Source organism: Diadema antillarum, unplaced genomic scaffold (assembly GCF_040938485.1).
Source record: "Diadema antillarum isolate AM-2024a unplaced genomic scaffold, OU_Dant_1.0 seq00000634_RagTag, whole genome shotgun sequence".
In the NCBI taxonomy this organism is placed as follows: Eukaryota; Metazoa; Echinodermata; class Echinoidea; order Diadematoida; family Diadematidae; genus Diadema; species Diadema antillarum.
Genome location: NW_027271551.1, coordinates 260,820 through 279,645, shown reverse-complemented (window position 1 = coordinate 279,645; position 18,826 = coordinate 260,820). Strand labels below are relative to the sequence as shown.

The 18,826-nt window shown below is 36.6% G+C and overlaps 1 protein-coding gene across 5 annotated transcripts in view; it reads left to right on the top strand.

The window, feature by feature from the left end:
- Nucleotides 1–363: 363 nt before the first annotated feature.
- The window catches only part of LOC139736237 (uncharacterized), a 29,176-nt gene continuing 10,713 nt past the window's right edge, over nucleotides 364–18,826 (top strand). For 2 of the 5 annotated variants that reach the window (XM_071646970.1, XM_071646969.1), the window contains exons 1-12: nucleotides 364–463; nucleotides 3,302–3,409; nucleotides 5,934–5,984; nucleotides 6,529–6,561; nucleotides 10,198–10,230; nucleotides 12,184–12,216; nucleotides 13,484–13,525; nucleotides 13,910–14,026; nucleotides 15,347–15,388; nucleotides 16,062–16,178; nucleotides 17,372–17,413; nucleotides 18,082–18,198. In XM_071646970.1, the coding sequence (XP_071503071.1) occupies nucleotides 415–463; nucleotides 3,302–3,409; nucleotides 5,934–5,984; nucleotides 6,529–6,561; nucleotides 10,198–10,230; nucleotides 12,184–12,216; nucleotides 13,484–13,525; nucleotides 13,910–14,026; nucleotides 15,347–15,388; nucleotides 16,062–16,178; nucleotides 17,372–17,413; nucleotides 18,082–18,198 (784 nt within the window). In that variant the 5' untranslated portion in view covers nucleotides 364–414. The remainder of the gene's footprint in view (nucleotides 464–3,301; nucleotides 3,410–5,933; nucleotides 5,985–6,528; nucleotides 6,562–10,197; nucleotides 10,231–12,183; nucleotides 12,217–13,483; nucleotides 13,526–13,909; nucleotides 14,027–15,346; nucleotides 15,389–16,061; nucleotides 16,179–17,371; nucleotides 17,414–18,081; nucleotides 18,199–18,826) is intronic. The other 3 variants (XM_071646972.1, XM_071646971.1, XM_071646973.1) reach the window with 3 other exon arrangements.

The window sequence follows — 18,826 nt, the reverse complement described above, 5'->3', positions numbered from 1 at the left end:
ATTTGTCAATTATCATGCATTGGTGTTTACTAATCCACACCGAGTCATGCGTCCTGTAAAATTCGGGGCTCAAGGCTTGCATAGTGTTGTAGGTGTACAGGGCGCATGATGAGGAAAAATGTTGAATGTCATGAATTTAAGGGCCCACACACACATACACACTAATGATGCACAGGCCTATTTCGCGGATCGGTGAGAATTGGTATTCTCTTTTTTAACTTTGGAAACAGTCTAAAACCCACTCGCTGCTTCCCAAAGTTAAACTCGCGCATCCAATTCTCACCGACCCACACTGTCCTGTGCATCATTTGTATATTGACATTTCATTATATTCCACTGACAGATTGTGTGGATGAGAGCAACGATTGCGAAAGATGGGCCTCGGAGGGAGAATGTGATTCCAATCCCGGCTGGATGTCAAAAAACTGTCGCCTAAGTTGTGGAGTGTGCCAGGGCGTGATAGGTAAATGATTATTTGACTTCCCTGACAATAAAGATCTTTGCAAAAAGAATACTAATATACTCATAAAATGCGTTTCTATACTTGTTAAGTTATTTCTTTTTTAAGACGTACTGCTCGATCTTCATTCTTAGACGTCCACCGTATGTACCTTATTCAGACAACTTCAGAATGTCATTTCCCTAAACTGAGATTCGACAGAGCGCCCAACAAGGTCGTTATTAAATATTAAATGCATGATAGTCACAGTCGAAGGCGTGATTCATTCAAAACATAGAAAAGAATTGATGACTTGATTTTTACTGGTTAATAGTTTTCATTACACTTTATTTCATTATATTTCTCATTTCAAATTCTGCACTTTCACAAAGTAAATAATTATGACATAAAGAAAAAATTTCCAGCATCAGTCATACATTGGACAAAAAGCAAATATATATATGTATAATCATATTTATGTATATACCAATCATAAACTAGAGTATACGCAAACTGTTACACGAACAAGTGAAAATTCAATTCAATTCAATTCAATTCAAATTTATTCCGTTTTTCGACAATAAAAAATAACATGACACATCACTCTTTCTTCAGTGATAGGAATCATATAAAACAACAAACAAAGTGAGTTTAACAAAGTAAAGCAGTCCTTATTAAACTTACAGTAAAGATACATTGCAATGCCTGAAGTAAATTTAAATAAAGTGGAATATCAACGTACACAAGGCGAAAAACGGAGGAACCCACTGAAAAGACGGAGCTTGTAGAGTGTGGGCCCCTCGGGAGAGAAAGAATCAGTGGATAATATTGGTAGCAATCGGCATCAGAACAGAACAAGAATGACTGAAGCAACAACAGCAAAAAATAATTGTAACAGCAGAAAAAGAAAAAGTAAAGAAAGAAGAAAAGAGAAAAAAAAGAAATGTTTCAAACAATTGACAAAGTAAAAATAGAAATAAACAAAATGAAAATAGAAATGGAAGCCCACACAATCAGAACAACACAACAAAACACAACACAACACAACAAAATCGTTGATTATTCAATCTAATTATTAGTAACAAAATGTAGGAAACCTCTGTGTTTAGCGTAAGATTGATCTTCACTACAGCCTAGTAGAACTACGGTTTACTAATCGTTTCATAAAATACACTCAGCAAAAAAAGTAAACACTTTTTCAAATTCATATTTCTCATCGCATTTTTAGCTAAATATTTATGTTTTATGTACCATTTCAAAGAATATTTAATTGGCTATCATCCTGGTAGGTCCAGAAAGGGTGAGAATTTACGCATGAGTGAGCACATCTATTTTTCTCTTCCAAGGTACAAAAGTAAAAATTGCAGAATGGACAAGATGTCATTCATGTGTACGTATTCTTCCATATAACAATGAGAACAAAAGACAAGCTGATCGCAATAAGAAACACAAATTAAATTTCACAAATCAACCTTTGATCTATACAGTACAATGTCTATGTAGCCCCAAAAGATTAAGAAAGGCAAAGAAAAAATATGCAGGAAAATGAAGACTTTTCGGTCAAATCTAAATTCAAATGACATTAGAGACGAAACAATATCAACAAAGATGGTAGAAATTTGAAATATTATTTCAAATTAAAGAAATTGAAAATAACAGTTGATTCTTGAATTTGTCTCATGAATTTCTAAAATCCATAAATTAAACAAATGAAATAAAGAAAATTTGTCCATTTTGTCACCTTTGCGGCGTACTGCCTTTGTGATGTCAAGTTATAAGTTAACAGAAAATACTTATTTTCCCCTTTAGTTTCCCACTTTCTTTTTGTTTGAGGATATATAGAGTACAAGGGCACGACAACTTGTTTTTGTTTTTTCATTTATGTCTGTAATTGTGCAAAACTGATCTTTTGTTGTCAATGCCACCTTGAAGGGCATTTGCAAATGAATGACAAAATGTCAATTTCTGTAGTTTTTACATGTACTTTCGTGCCTTGGAGGACGATAATGAATGTCTTTGATCATGCGTGAAATTTCCCTTTGTATTCATCTATTAGGTTGATAGCCAATTGAATAAACTTTAATATGGTATATGACACAACGTTTGTTATCAAAATCTTCTACGAAAAAATGTTTACTGGAAAAAGTGTTAGTTGGTGTTCTTTTCTTCTTCTTTTTTTTTGCTGAGTTTTCGCATGAGTAAACACTTTCATTTCTGTCCTCCAAGGCACAGAAGTAAAAATTGCAGAAATTGACATTTTGTCAACCATTTGCGAATGCCCTTCAATATACCACTTTTTATTGCCGGGTGAGGTGAGCAGAAATTTCATCAGTGCATGGATGAGTTTGGGTGCGTGAATGGAGATGCAGTTTTGTTGTCAATAACTTTTGTGTGTGTTGCCAACTCGAAATATTTCCACGTACGTGTCTCCAGGGTCCTGATTTCTAAGGTAAGTCTATGGCAGCATGTGTGGTGAGGACATTTATAATCGATTATATATTTGATAAAACGGGCCCAGGAAGCGTTGCGTAAAAAAGGAATAAACAAATTGAAAAAAAATTATATATATATATATATATATATCAACCGATCAAAACAAGAATCAACGAAATGCCTGTATCAGCTGGGGGAAGATGGTGTGTGTGTGTGCTTGTGGGTGTGTGTGAGAGAGAGAGATGGAGAGTAGGCGCTTGTGTACCGTGTACAGAAATTAAAACCACTAGTTGTAAAAATGCAACAAACCAAGGAAAGCAGAAAATTATGACCCTACAAGGAATCTCTTAAATGAGGCAACCTTATAATGGAATTATCAACCCTTTTAAATCAAGCTTTCATATTACTATTTTTTCCAAATCGTTTTAGAGTGCATTGACAAACACCATAATTGTGCGAACTGGGCTGGAAGGGGCGAGTGTGAGACAAACCCGAGCTGGATGAAATACAATTGCAAAGTCAGTTGCAACCAATGTGGTAAGTTATCTTCCCTGCAAATCACCATTATCCATTAAGCTTGTCAGATAAAAGTATGTTTAAAGTCTATCCTGTTCTTGTTCTCATAATAGAGATGAATCATAATGATTATGATGATGATGATGATGATGATGATGATAATAATAATGATAATGATAATGATGATAATAATGATGATAATAATAATGATGATAATAATGATGATAATAATAATAATAGTAATAATGATAATGATTATCCAATAGTCATAGAGAAATAACGCATTTCATAACTTGATAATTTACTAAAGCAGGGCAGTATCACAGCGCTTATCCATGAGACGACATCTTTTCCAATAATTGGCCAGAGCATCAAAAATAACTAATAATAGCAGGCTTTCTTAAGACGTCAGTAATAATAATCACATCGACTACAAAATTAATACAAATGATTCAAACAACAGAATGGAAACTAAGAGGAGTATTTTCCTTGCACAAAAGTAACAAAAATATTTGAAATGAGTGCAAAGAATAGGCCAGCCACAAACCTGTGATTAGTTGTAACGTTGAAAGAGAGTGTAGTTCCTCATTGTATTCATTTTCATCAGAAAACAAGATTAAAATTTGCGGCCATCATCAGATGAAGCGATCATTCGAAAGGGGAAATCATATTAATAGTGTAGGCCCACAAAGGGGTTTTGAGTCTAAGAATTCAGTTTGGGTCATTCACAATTGCATTGACTTAAGTGAAGTTATGATCTTTCCGCTCTGATTTCAAGAAGCATTCGCCATTTATTCATCAGTACCAGGTTAGTTAAAATATTCAGAACACGAAGCATTACTACAGCATTCATTATGTGTTGATGAATATTCAAGTTGGTATGTTTCGTATGATACATGCCTCTGTCGTAGCTTGCATGGCACGTGATAATTAGTTAATGAGTTAGAGAAATCATATGTGATTGTCTTTACATTATTCATCCCTTTCAAGTGACTTTTAATCTAGGCCTATGACTAATTAGTTTATTGATCGCGGATGTTCCAAAAAGCCCGGTGGTTTATCTAGAATCATCCAGCCACGCGACCCAACCTCCTGGACTGAATGACATTATACCATGACATTTTGCCATTATTTTTGAAGTCAGGTACTTCATGAAGGGTGAACCCACGAGCCATACAGCCCACGAGTCATGCAGCCCATGATTTATACAGCCCACGAGTTATACAGTGCGTATAAAAAAAAGGTAATCCAACTATGGAGGGCTACTATCTTATAATCATCAGCTATGGAGAGTGCAATGTTGGTTGAGAGGAAAGGGGAACTCTTCCTCTTTCCATTGATACCTATTTATGTTGACAAATGTCATGCATGACTGAGCACATGAACTTTAAAGACAACAATGACAAATTGCACGTTTTCCAAGTTTGCATGTTATTGTGAAGGTACAATGCATATCTCACTGCATGGATGAGATATGTCAATGGAGGTGGCCGAATCATCAGGCCAGCCTGCATGACTGCAGGTTCGTGTTAAGGGTTTCTTCTAACCATTTATGGTTCATAGCCTTCAACATGGCCACGTTGTTGTAAACTTGGTCCTTCCCATAAAGGCTAAACCATTATCCATTTTTCTCTCTTCACATTTAAGACATGGTTTGTCACTGCGAGCTATGTGTTGAATATGAACAGAGAAAATGGATTGTGTGGGTTGACCTCTGTGGGAGTGACTTTAGTTATCCAACAGGTGGCCATATGAACCATAAAAGGTAAGGAAAAAAACCCTAAACACAAACCCTAAACACAAATCTGCATTCGTACAAGCTGGCCTCTTTGGCCACTTTCATTGACAGATCTCATCCATGCAGTGAGACATGCATTGTTCCTTCACAATAACATGCAAACTTGGAAAAAGTGTGATTTGCCATTGTTGTCTTTAAAGTTCATATGCTCAATCATGCGTGACATTTATCATCATAAATAGGTATCAATGGAAAGAAGAAGAGTTCCCCTTTCCTCACAACCAACATTGTGCTCTCAATAGCTGATAATTATGAAATAGTAGCCCTCCAAAGTTGGATTACCTTTTTTTGATACGCACTGCATTGCCCATGAGTTCGACACTCAGGAAAACAAGACCTACGAGACCGACACATGCCCCGTGTTGTATCTGTCAAACTCGTGGGTTGTTTTTACCAAGTGTCGAACTCTTCGGCTTTATTTGCCTAGCGTCGAACTCATGGGCTGTATGCCTCGTGAGCTGCATGACTCATGGACCTGTTTCCAATGTCGAACTCATGAGTCGCATGACTTTTGGGTGTCGGTCTCGTGGGATGACCCCCTTTATGAATCGACATTTCTGTTCACTCGCTTTTTGAAAAACAAACAAACAAACAAACAAACAAAAACTTCACGCTGACCACGCAGTGTTTGAGGGCAATCTATTACAATCTTCTAATCCGATATTCATTTTCAAGAATCCACATTTTCATTCTAATTGCGGGATTCGGCTTTGTTTTTTAAATATCTTTGTTTTCCTTATATTAAAGTTCCACGTTCTACTACTGAGAGTCCCTCCTACGCGACAACCATTATCATAGGTAACACAATTCAGGAGACATTTAGCATTTAATCCATGAGTGCAGTAACCTTTTGTGTTATGATATTTTAGTAGGTTTTCTTGGTAACCTTATAAAAGGTGGAGTAATTAATTTCTCAAATACCGTCGTGAATATCACGAGGTATGGTTAACTTAAATTAATCTTTTTTAAATCACTTGCTAACTCCGATATACAAACATAGTTACGAGTCCTTTTTCCGTATATTGTTTTATACATTACTGGATTCTGAGAAATACACCTGTATGATGACAGTCGATTCTAGTAGCTAAACCTGGTATGTATAAGCCTTTCAAAGGGAGACTCACCTCCTTGATGAGAGCAATGGATTATATAAAGTATACCCGATCAACCCACTTTGGTAGTAAAACAAAATTAAGCTGGTGTTTCATTAAACTAGTTAGGTGTGCACGTAGTGACTGTTCATCCATTCACCATCATTCCTGCTTTTTTAAGGCATGATGTTATATATTCTTGTCACGATGCTTCAAATTCATTTCATAACGAAATGCATTTTAACTTTCAGATGATATTACCACAGAGTACGCCAGTACGCCAGGTAAGTCATAATTACATTTAACTAGAGCATATCTTGTATTTGATAAAAATGAAGAATTTCTCATGTATGTATCCCCTGTATAAGTAAGTTGAGCAATCGCTTTCTTCGGGTTCCTTGTATCTCATTCAAAGAACTACACGGCAGGACAGTATACTAGGTCAGCAAATCATCTGACATGTTGTCTTAACTTGGTGGATATGAATAAGAAAATATCAACGTGCTCTTGATGTTTAAGCAAAGATAAATCATATTCGAAAAAAACAGGCTGTTTTTACAAATTTACACATTGTGTTACTGCAGACTGGGTGGATGTTTAATGGAATATAAAACATACCACCGGTCCTGTTTGAATAGTCGTAATTGTTTGCGAACGCTTGCGATGATCTACTTACCTAAAATGTATTTGATATCTATATTGTACTATTTAGGCCGACTCTCTGATTCTCACACATTATTACAGACTTATCAAGTCTCACGCCTTGACTCGAGAGTCAAACTTGTAGGGACCTTTCTCACACCCACAAGCCTGACATGCCTTTTACCACTCCTCACCGTCCCCCCCCCCCCGCCAGAAAAAAAAGGAAAAAGCCACCCACCAACACACGCACACACACACACACATACACACACACACACACACACACACATAATAGATTTGTAAACACCAAAAAGGCACATTTTGACATATTATTCTTTTTATATCAGGTTATCGTACCAAAGACATCATAGAAATTTAATGCGGAGGCTTCTTCGCTCTCCCTACCTCCCCCCCCCCCCCCCCCCCCCCTCCAGGCGTCGCAGAATCCCACGCCTGTTAAGATAACACTGCTATTGGACTTTGGTATCTTGGAAAATATAACGCCAGCTGTAGAACACGCTTCTATATAGTCGGCCTGCTATGAATCGATTTTTCATTAGACAGATGAGTTATAATATTGGTATCCTATATTCTTTTCAAAGAACGACAAGGTATTTTAAACTTGAAACAAATCATTCAGATAACATCATGTCAGAAAAATCGTAGAATACGATTGCTCTAAACCTGGTTCGTATGAAATGAAAAGACTTTGATCCTTTCATGTTTAAACAATGATAGACATTTCAAACAAATTATATTACGCTATTTAACATTTTTATACTTATCAAGACTTTTTTATCAAGACTAATTTGCTTAATCAAAGCTATTTCTGAAACAAAGAAAGAGCAGTATGTGATTGTATTTTCCTTTGCAATGAGATGATATTATATGAAAATATATTACATATATATATATATATATATATATATATGACCGTGCACCTCAAAATGAACATAAAGTCGCACACACTGATTTCGCGTGAGGACTGAAAATAAGTGAAACGGGTCAACCTAGCCGAACTTGACTTTTTCATATTTTCTGAAAGAGCGGGTCTTCTTTTACATTATGCTAAAATTTGGTATCATAGAACAGGCAGGAAAGTGTGTTTTTTTTAGCAGTTTATCTCGAACATTTTGGGCAAAGCTTAAAGTCTGCTCTTTTAGAATATGGTCTTAACTGAAAATTCATGTCTGGCGACTTTTTGTTTGTTTTGAGGTGCAGGGTCACATATATGACCCTGCACCTCTAAACAAACAAAAAGTCGCCAGACATGATTTTTAATTAAGACCATATTCTGAAAGGGCAGACTTTAAGGTTCAAAATGATGTATAGCTCAAATCAAATGGACTCTCCTAACCTATCGAAATATTGGGAAGAAAGCACAAACTCAGGAAAAGTGTGAACTGAGAAATGAGGCTGTGTAGTACAGTGTCTATTCAAGCGTTTAATCTTTAACAAACCGTGCTGGCTGTGCGATGAATGGGACAAAAAACAGGAAGTAAACCACCAGAGTAACAACAATGAAGGGATTATTAGATTAAACTGAAATTAAGCGTGCCTCATTAACACATTCTGTCCATAATCAATGCCAACTTTCAAAGCAGTAGCACTATCCTATTAAAAGTTATTAGAGTTGAAAGTGAAGAGTGTGGACGAGGTTTTTTAGAAATGAACAAGGGATTCTAAAGACACACCTAATCACACTCTTCTACCAAAAATGTTCGAGATAAACTGCTAAAAAAACACACTTTCCTGCCCGTTTTACGATACCAAATTTTAGCATAATGTAAAGGAAGACCCGCTCTTTCAGAAATATGAAAAAGTCAAGTTCGGCTAGGTTGACTCATTTCACTTATTTTCAGTCCTCACGCAACATCAGAGTGTGCAACTTTATGTTCGTTTTGAGGTGCACGGTCACACACATATTTATACAACACCTTTAATAGAATGATGTCGAATTGTGATTGGCCAAGAACATGTCACATGACATTCAATAGAAAATACCTATCAAACTCATTGAGTTGCATGGGCCTATTGCACGGCTCGAAGTTACTAGGCCTATAGCACGGCTTAGCGGGGGGCTACTAATGCACGGCCGCTCACATTAGCAAAGCGCCAGCAAACTACGTGCTGGCTGGCTGCGCTGCCGCCTGCCGATAAGTCTCACAGACCATACCAGGCGCGGCGGAGTACTACTGCAACGTTAACGTGTATACGCGCAGCTACTTTACCTAGCTAGTTGCATGTATAGCGGTCTTACCTACGCTGCTACGGCTGTGTTTTTACTTTTGACTCTGATCTGCTACGTGGACCACAGTGATCCAAAAATCAAGACTTCATATCAAGTTGAGAAACCGTAATTTGATTATTTTTCTGTATTTTTATACAAAATCATTTTCGGAAATAGACAAAGTCTAGACCTACTACTAGATCTACTGACATCTCAGATCGGCCTAAATCAGGCTTAACTCGATCTAACGTTAGTGTAGAATGGGTATAGACCCTGCAGAGTAATTGTGATTCCTGTGACTGTGTGGTCGAATCATGACGAGTGTTTGAAAGCAGTACACTGGGTGGTTTACAATTCTCGGCCTAATTGTTACATTTATTTTTTGGGATTCCTGGGTTGGTGGTCACTAATTTAGTGCTGTGATTGTGGACAATAATTTGTGATTTTGTTCGTGCATTGGAGCACGTAATATCGCACTCGGCGCGAGATTCGCCACTGGTCTATTCAACGCGGCGCTACGCGCCTTGTTGAATAGACCAGTGGCTTATCTCGCGCCTCGTGCGATATTCGTGCCCTAATGCACTCACAACTCATAAACAACTCATATATATATATATATATATATATATATATATATATATATATATATGTGTGTGTGTGTGTGTGTGTGTGTGTGTGTGTGTGTGTGTAAATATGCAAACTGATTTTGGTTTCTTGAATATTTTTTTTTCGATCTCCCTGAGTCCTTTTATTCTAAAGTTCTGTTCTTCATCAATGTTTGAAATGATAATTGACGTTTATCTTCCCCAGTATTCCTTATAATAGATGGAAGTCCCGCCATCGAGCTTATTTTTTTCCATTAACCTTATAGAATCTTGCTTGATCTATTTTGTTATGTATAACTACTTTCATACTTTTGATGATTATCATACTGGTGTGAAAAATTATTAGAAACTGTCATTTATCTCTCTTTAATGTTGTACTTGTTGTATGGAGAATTTATGGAATGGCACTGAAAGCAAAACAATAAATGATTTGAAAATTTCAGGTGCTTTCACCACAAAGTACGTCACTACGCCAGGTGAGTTACATTACGGTTTTTGTAGAGCCCACCGGAGGTGAGGGGAGATTAAGGGATTGGGTCTGTCCGACCGTCGTCCGTCCGTCCGTCGTCCGTCCGTCCGTCCGTCGTCTCTCCGTAACGCTACAAAAATTTCAATAACTCTTTACCCTGGGCTTCAATTACAATCAAACTTCGAGGGAAGAGGGCTCATACAAAGTTTCACATTTTACCATATATGAAGGTCAAGTTAAGTTTTTATGGCACGTTTCTATTATGGGTCATAAACTTTTGATCCATAAGTCCGTTTAATACCAAACTTGGATGGTAGATGTCCCGTAGGGAGTGGATGGTCACCACAAGGTCAAAGGTCACAGGCAGGGGTCAACGAACTTTAAGAGCCCAATGTTAAGTTTTTATGGCGCGTTTCTATTATGGGTCATAACTTTTGATCCATAACTCCATTTGTGACCAAATTTGAATGGTAGATGTCCCTTGGGGGGTGAATGGTCACCACAAGGTCAAAGGTCACAGGCAGGGGTCAATGAACTTTTAGAGCCCAATGTTACGTTTTTTATGGCACGTTTTCATTATGGGTCATAACTTTTGATCCATAGGTCCGTTTAATACCAAACTTGCATGGTAGATGTCCCTAGGGGAGTGGATGGTCACCACAAGGTCAAAGGTCACATGCAGGTGTCAGGAAAACTTTTAGATCCCAATGTTATTTTTTATGGCACGTTTTCTATTATGGGTCATAACTTTTTGATCCATAACTCCATTTGTGACCAACTTGAATGTTAGATGTCCCTTGGGGAGTGGATGATCACCACAAGGTCAAAGGTCACAGGCACGGGTCAACGAACTTTTAGAGCCCAATGTTAAGTTTTTATGGCGCATTTTCTATTATTGGTCATAACTATGGGTCCGTTTAATACCAAAACTTGGAAGGTAGATGTCCCTTGGGGGGGGGGGGGGATGGTCACCACAAGGTCAAAAGTCACAGGCCGGGGTCAACGAACTTTAAGGGCTTAATGTTTTTACTCTTTTATATCTCTTTTTTATCTGTTATATGTCTTTTTTATCTGTTTATATCCCATTCGCGTACAATTTCTCGTATGCGAATGGGCGAGACACATTCTGGGCACTTGCCTTGTTCATTGATGATTTCCTTTTTTTTTTTTGAGGAATACATTTCCTAGAAGTTAGAAATTTTTTACGGCATTAGCTTTCGTGCTTTTTCAATCCATTTGTTTAAAAAAAAAAACAACTTAAGTCTATATAAATGGACTGCAACTTTGTTAACCGTATAATGCAACAACTCAAACCCGTTTCAATTTTATCTTACAACTTGAAGACACATGTAACAATGTATTTACATCTTTAAATGATTGTATAAACAGCCGATTGAAAATTTAGCTTTCGTCAATGTAAATAAAGCGCACAATAATAATCATGATATATTATGTAGGGATGAGTTTATATTTTGTTAAATGGAACTGTAATTTCTGGAATCAAAGTGCAAAACTAACAAAGAAATTAATGATTTTGAACTCTCAGGTGTTTTCACCACATAGTCACTACCTCAGGTGGGTTATTCGATACGTCCTGATTTTTTTTATACATTTGTTTTAGTATTTTGTAACCGTTTTTGAATTGTTCTGTATTTCCGATAGAATTGTCGGCATGTTTTTCCCTACCACACATTAAAGTTAGTAAATCTGAATTGAAACGTTGCAGACCGTATAGATGCAGCAATTCAACTTGACATTCTGATAGACAACTTGAAAAAGAGAATAGTTACAATGTTTTTACTTGAATGTGATGGACAAATTGTCCTTCATCTCCGTAAATAAGCACCTACTAGTCAGTGCTTGTATATATGCATACTCTTACATCTTCTTAAATTGAAATATGATTTGTGGAATAGAGTTAACGAAAACTAACTAACAAACGACTGATTCGAACTTTCAGGTGTTTCCACCACAGAGTACGTCACTACCCCAGGTAAGCTATTCAGTACGTCTTTAATTTGGTCTTTACTATATAATCAGTATATAAAAATCATATTATGATTCTCTTCTTTTTTTGCGCGCGAATCTCGTAAGTTAAGTTTTTTGCAGAAGTTATGACTTTTTCTGAATTAGGGTCTTTTTCAACGTCTATTTTTTTTTTTACTTAGACATTAAACTTGATAAACATTACCTGTATGTCGTAGGCCGTACAATGCAGCAGGTCAACCCCGTTTATATCTTGTTTCGTGTAGTCAATAGACAACTCAAAAAAAAGCAACAACGATGTATTTCAACTGATTGACAAATTGACGTACATAACACCGTCTATGATAAGTGTTTTAGTAGTGCCCATGTTTTAAAGGAAAGGCATGTATATTTAGGTTGGACCAAACATTTGAATTTTAATTATTTGTATTAAGTTGTTGCTTTGTGTGTGTGTGTGTTTGTGTGTTTGTGTGTGTGTGTTTTAGTTATTCCCTGATGTGCTTCTTTAAGTTGGTTGGAGAGGGCCCAAGGGCCATGGTGATTTTGATTGAAAGCTTGACATCTTGTACCCTCTTGTTTTGCTTGTTTTGTTTTGTTTTATCTGTTATCACTTGTATTGTCTTGCAAATGCCTTTTGAATAATAATAATAATAATGATAACTAAGTATAGTTGGCATTAACGAGACTACCACCAAAGATATGTTTTCATGTACACTGCGGTAGAATCATTTGTTTTGATTTTGCAAACAGCAACGGTTCATTTTTGCGAACATTCTCCATCTTTATATATTACAACTTATACCTCTCATGGCTACCAACCTGTAGAGTTCAACTACTTTTCTCATTTCACTATTATAGACATGGAGTGATCAACGAGGTAGATGTTTTGTTTTTGTCTTTGGAATAATCTCCTTGTGATCTATTACCTGTTAAGAAAAATACTGTCTTGAAAACACGAAGACAAGGATTAATTGTCAACGTAACTACCTGGCTCATCTACGTTCATTGATAAAGATATTACAGAAGAGAGGAAAAGGTGGTTTCAACTCAATAACATGTCACACATATCCTCATTGGCACTAAACAGATCATCTCCATACCAGGCTTTCTTGGAGTAACAGCAACTTAACTATATTTCTCCCCTCGAGTCAGTCCGCAGAGTCTCGAAACTTCCTCTGCCCCTCGTGGGCTCAACACGTTACTCTAATTTGCATATCTTACATATTCATAACAAAGGCATACTATCCTTAATTATCACTATTGTTTTTGTCTAGGCTCTACAACCACTGACGAGCCTGAGATAAGCACTACACCAGGTGAGAACGTTTAATTTGTTGCATTCACATGTCGGATCGTGATTCTAGGATAAAATAGACATACAACAGACCGGGGCCATGAAGTCCAGGTTGTGCACATGCGTGCTTTCAAAAACAACATGATTTCAGAAATCCCTCTCTGACATTCACTTCAAATCGCCAAAAGGCAAGGAAAACTTTACATTCAAACTTTCAAAGAAAAATGAATACAATATCACTGCAAAATCCAGACTTTTATATTAATAGCATTAACAATGAACAATTTCCACGTCAACGTACCGTATGCATTTTAAGTATTTTCTTAATGCACATAATAATATTTGCCAAATACATTAAATGTCTTCTTCTCGATAATTTCGGAACATAATTTCCATCTCTTGAAAGGTATTCCTTCTTGTAGTGACTCGCAATTCGCATGCCCTAATGGTCATTGTATACCAGCATGGTGGGTTTGTGATGGGGACAATGATTGCGGCGATTTGAGCGACGAAAACAATTGTGGTAAGTTGTAAGCAACAAGCCTTATGATCAATATCCCCGTAGACTCTAGGAATCGATGAGCTTGAACAATTACTCGAAGCAATTTTGCTATGCTGAGAGTGCATAGATCCTGGACGTCGATGTTGGGAGAATTACATCTTTAATATGTGACCCTGCATCACAAATCAAACAAAACCTCGCAAGACATGGATTTTTAGTTAAGAGCATATTCTGAAAAAGCAGACCGGAAGCTTTAAAAGGATGTACAACTCAAATCAAATGGACTCTCCTAACCTATGTAAATATTGGAAAGAAAGCTCATACTCCGGAAAAGTGTGAACTGAGAAAAGAGGCTCTAAAGCACAAGGTCTATTCAAGCGTTTAATCTTCACCAAGCCGTGCTACCTGTGGAATGAATGTGACAAAAAAGCTGGATGAAAACCACCGATTTAACAACAATGAAGGGATTATGAGATTAAGCTGAAATTTAGCATGTTCTATCAAGACATTCTGTCCATGTAAATGCCAACTTTCAAAGCTGTAGCATTATCCTTTAAAGTTGAAAGTGACAAGTGTGTACAGGGTTTTGGAAGAAAATAGGGGGACTCTAAAGACGCACCTAATCACACTAATCTCAAAAAAAGTGTTCGAGATAAACTGCCACTTTCTTGTTCATTTTATGATACCAATTTTTAGCAAAATGTGGAAAAAGACTTGTTCTTTCAGAAAATATGAAAAAGTCAAGATTAGCCAATTGACCCTTTTCACCTGTTTTCAATCCTCACACAAATCAGTGCATGCGACTTTTTGTTCGTTTTGTGATGCACGGTCACATAATATGTGAGATATAATACGTCGAGATATATCCTGAAAGGACCAACTATGTTAGAGTTGGTCCTTTCAGTATATATCTCAACGTTGCCACAAAATTAAAAGATAATTCAGTGCCAGATTAATCTGGAGCTCAAGTAGATTACATTAAGATTTGTTGTCCTTTTAAAATCAGAAAAGCATTACTTTAGGTCACAAAGAAACAAAAATAACATTTTTTGTTTGTTGCAAATAGCGTCCATCTCAATGGATCAAACATGCAACTCTTATATCTATCGATAGGTACAGTTCAACTACTTTTTTCATGTAAATAAAAGGACTGATCGACGTGGTAGATATTGTTTTTTTTTTCTTTGGAATAACTTTCTTGTAATCTTTTACTTGATAAAACAAATCGATAACTGTCATGAAACCACGAAGACAAATTTCCATTGTCAACTAAACTAACTGACTCATCTATGTTTATCGATAAAGGCACACAAACCTTAAATACCACTTGTTTTTGCCTAGGCTATCTAACTACTGAAGAGCCTGAGATAAGCACTACACAAGGTGAGAACGTGGAAGTTTTTGCATTCATATGACGGAACGTAATTCTAGGATGAAATAGATATATAATACAGAAGGGCCATATTGTATTCATACGTGCTTATAAAAACAATAGGATTTCAGTGGTCGCTTTATGACATATACCTTCAAACCGCTAAAAAGCAAGAAAACGAAAAAAAAAAGAATAAGAAGAACAAAAAGAATCAGCTCACATTATAACATAAGCTGACATTAATAAGCGTTTTATTTTTTCTCTTTTTTTCAGCGTTAGGTTTTGCTTTTTTCTATTTTTTTTTTTGCTTTTAAAGAGACACCAAAGTAAAGTCAACCTCTCCCCTGAAGAATTAATTAATCAATGTAAATGCATAAGAATAATTGCTGAATTGGTTGAAATCGGATGTTTAATGATGATAATGTTCAAAATCATATATAATTTCTCATTCAAGCAGACAAAGAGAAATGAATATAGTATCCCTCTGTAAATTCTAGACTTTTGTATAACATCAATTATGAACATATTCCAGGCCAACGTGCCGTAGCCATTTCACGTGTTTTATTGACACTGCTTATGAAATTGATACAAAGAACCAATATCATGCACATAATAATATTTAGCCGATACATTAACTGTCGTCTTCTTGATGATTTCCCCAACATAATGTTCATCTTTTCAAAGGTGTTCCTTCATGCGGTGCCTGGAATTTTCAATGCGATAACGGTAATTGTATAGCAGCATGGTGGGTTTGTGATGGGGACAATGATTGCGGCGATTTGAGCGACGAAAACAACTGTGGTAAGTTGTAAGCATCAAACCTCATGATCGATATCCTTGTAGACTCGCGATATCGATGAGCTTGAACCTTTACCACAAACAATTTGCAATGCTGACATATGACAGATCCTGGAAGTCCGTATTCAGAGAACTTCTTCAAAATGATCATTTCAGGATATGCCTTTAAGTTGCCACAAGATTAAAACAACAATTCAGTGCCAGACTGTTAAATTTGGAATACAAGTAGATTCAAACAAATATGTTTGACCCGCCTTGACAAAAGAATCCGAAAGTCGCTGACGGCTGACTAAAGAGAATCGAGTTTAAAGTCCGATCTTCAAAATCGCTCAAAACCGGTCTATACCGTCCAATTTCTATTTCGGCATGATTCTGCAGTCTAATGTTTCGTCTACCATCTCCTGAAATTTCGAAGCTACACATGATCAAAGGAAAGGCAAGATATTGGCATTTTTCTAGTCCATGATTTCAAACGGAACAGAAACGTGTCCGCAGATTTGGACTTAGCGCCGCCGATAGACTCCGCCCCTAACAACGAGGGAGTGATCTTATTGGTCAGTGTGTGGCATCCTGGTTACTGACTGGTCGAACGTAGACCGCTGGCACTAAGCTTGAATGAACATCGCGGAGGTTGCTAGGAGCACGAAAAGTGTCTTACTTTCCCTTGATCACAAATACGTCGGAAGAAATCTTGAAGGGGGCTTTTCTCGAAATGCTGATTTCTTACACCATTCAACATAATCTCATAAAATTGTTGATATCTCCGCAACCGAGTACATTAATGAGTCATGTTATATATGCTATAAAAGCAGAGGAGTAAGGGAATAATGTCATGCCATTTTTAGAAAATCTGCCTTCCCGACTTTCGAATTCTTTTGTTGAAGCGGGTCACATTTTGTTTTCAACTCAGACAAGGATTTATGACCATACAAAAGGCAATTGTTCATTTTTGCAAACATTCTCCATCTCTATAGATTAAAACCAATAACTTGCATATCTAGCAATATGTGCAATTCAACTATTGTTTTTAAATTTGTATTTGGAATAATCTCCTTGTAATTTATAACCTAATAAGACAAAAACTGTCCTGGAAAAAAGAACCCCAAGACAAAGTTCAATTGAAAGCCAAGCTAACTGGCTCATCTATAATCATCGATAAAGACATACATGTAAATATTACTATTGTTTTTGTCTAGGCCATCTTACCACTGAAGAGCCTGAGATAAGCACTACACAAGGTAAGAATGTGGAAGTTGTTGCATTCATACGACGGAACGTAATTCTGGGATAAAATAGATATATGATATTGAGAACGACCATGAAGTCCAGATCGTGTTTATGTGTGCTTTCAAAAATAACAGGATTTCAGTAATCGCTTTATGGTGACATATACCTTCATATCACTTAAGGCAAGAAAATGAAAACATAAATAAACAGGGAGAAATGTGTAATGTCTCACAAAATCAATCAGTGTTTCAATTTGTTTATTTTTTTAGTGGTTGGTTTTCCTTTTTCTATTTTTGCTTTTAAACTTGGGGCGGATCCAACTAATTTTGTAGAGGGAGGGGGCGCAGAAATGTTTCTGGTGCCACATCTGGTGAACAAAACTAATACAGTTTTCTTTAATTTCGTCCAAAAAATAACAGAAGGGACATCCGGTACGCCCCCGACACGTCATTCAAATTGAAAGAGAAATGAATACTATCACTCTGTTAAATCCAGAATTTTGAATAGCGTCAATTATGAACATTTCCCACGTCAACGTACCGTCTGCATTTCTTGTGTTTTCTTGACTCTGCTTATGACAATGACACAAGGGACCTCATATATATAATAATATTTGCCAAATACATGAACAAAGCCTTCTTCTCGATAATTTTCCAACGTAATGTTTATCTCTTGAAAGGTGTTCCTTCTTGCAGTGACTCGCAATTTGCATGCGATAACGGTTATTGTATACCAGCACCGTGGATATGTGATGGGGACAATGACTGCGGCGATTTGAGTGACGAAACCAACTGTGGTAAGTTGTAATTAACAAACCTTATGATCAATATCCTTGTAACATAGTCTCTTGGAATTGATGAGCTTGAACCTTTACCACCAACAATTTGCAATGCTGACATATGACAGATCGTGGACGTTCGTATTTAGAAAATTACTTCTTCAAAATTATCTTTTCAGGATATGCCTTAAAGTTGCCACAAGATTAAAACAACAATTCCGTGCCAGACTAATTTTGAATACAAGTCGTGCAAGTAGATTCAAATAGATATTTAGTTTTCAACTCTGACAAGGATTTAGGTCTATACAAAAGGCAACGATTCATTTTTTGCGAACATTCTCAATCTCAAGGAAATAAAGCTGATCTTTTGTCTCACAAAGCGAGGTAAACACAAAAGAATGAATACGACGTTTCGGCCGCGAAATCTGCTAGCCTTCGTCTGCCAAAGTAGACCGAGCGATGTAGTGCGTGCCTATCCATATTGCTCGTGGGACAAAAGATCAGCTTTATTTCCTTCAGTTTCTACCACGATGATGAACATCTTCCGTACTATTCTCTATCTTTATAGACTTAAACCAAATTAAGTCTCATATCTATTGATATGTCTATTTCAATTACTTTTTCATTTCACTGATATACATGAACT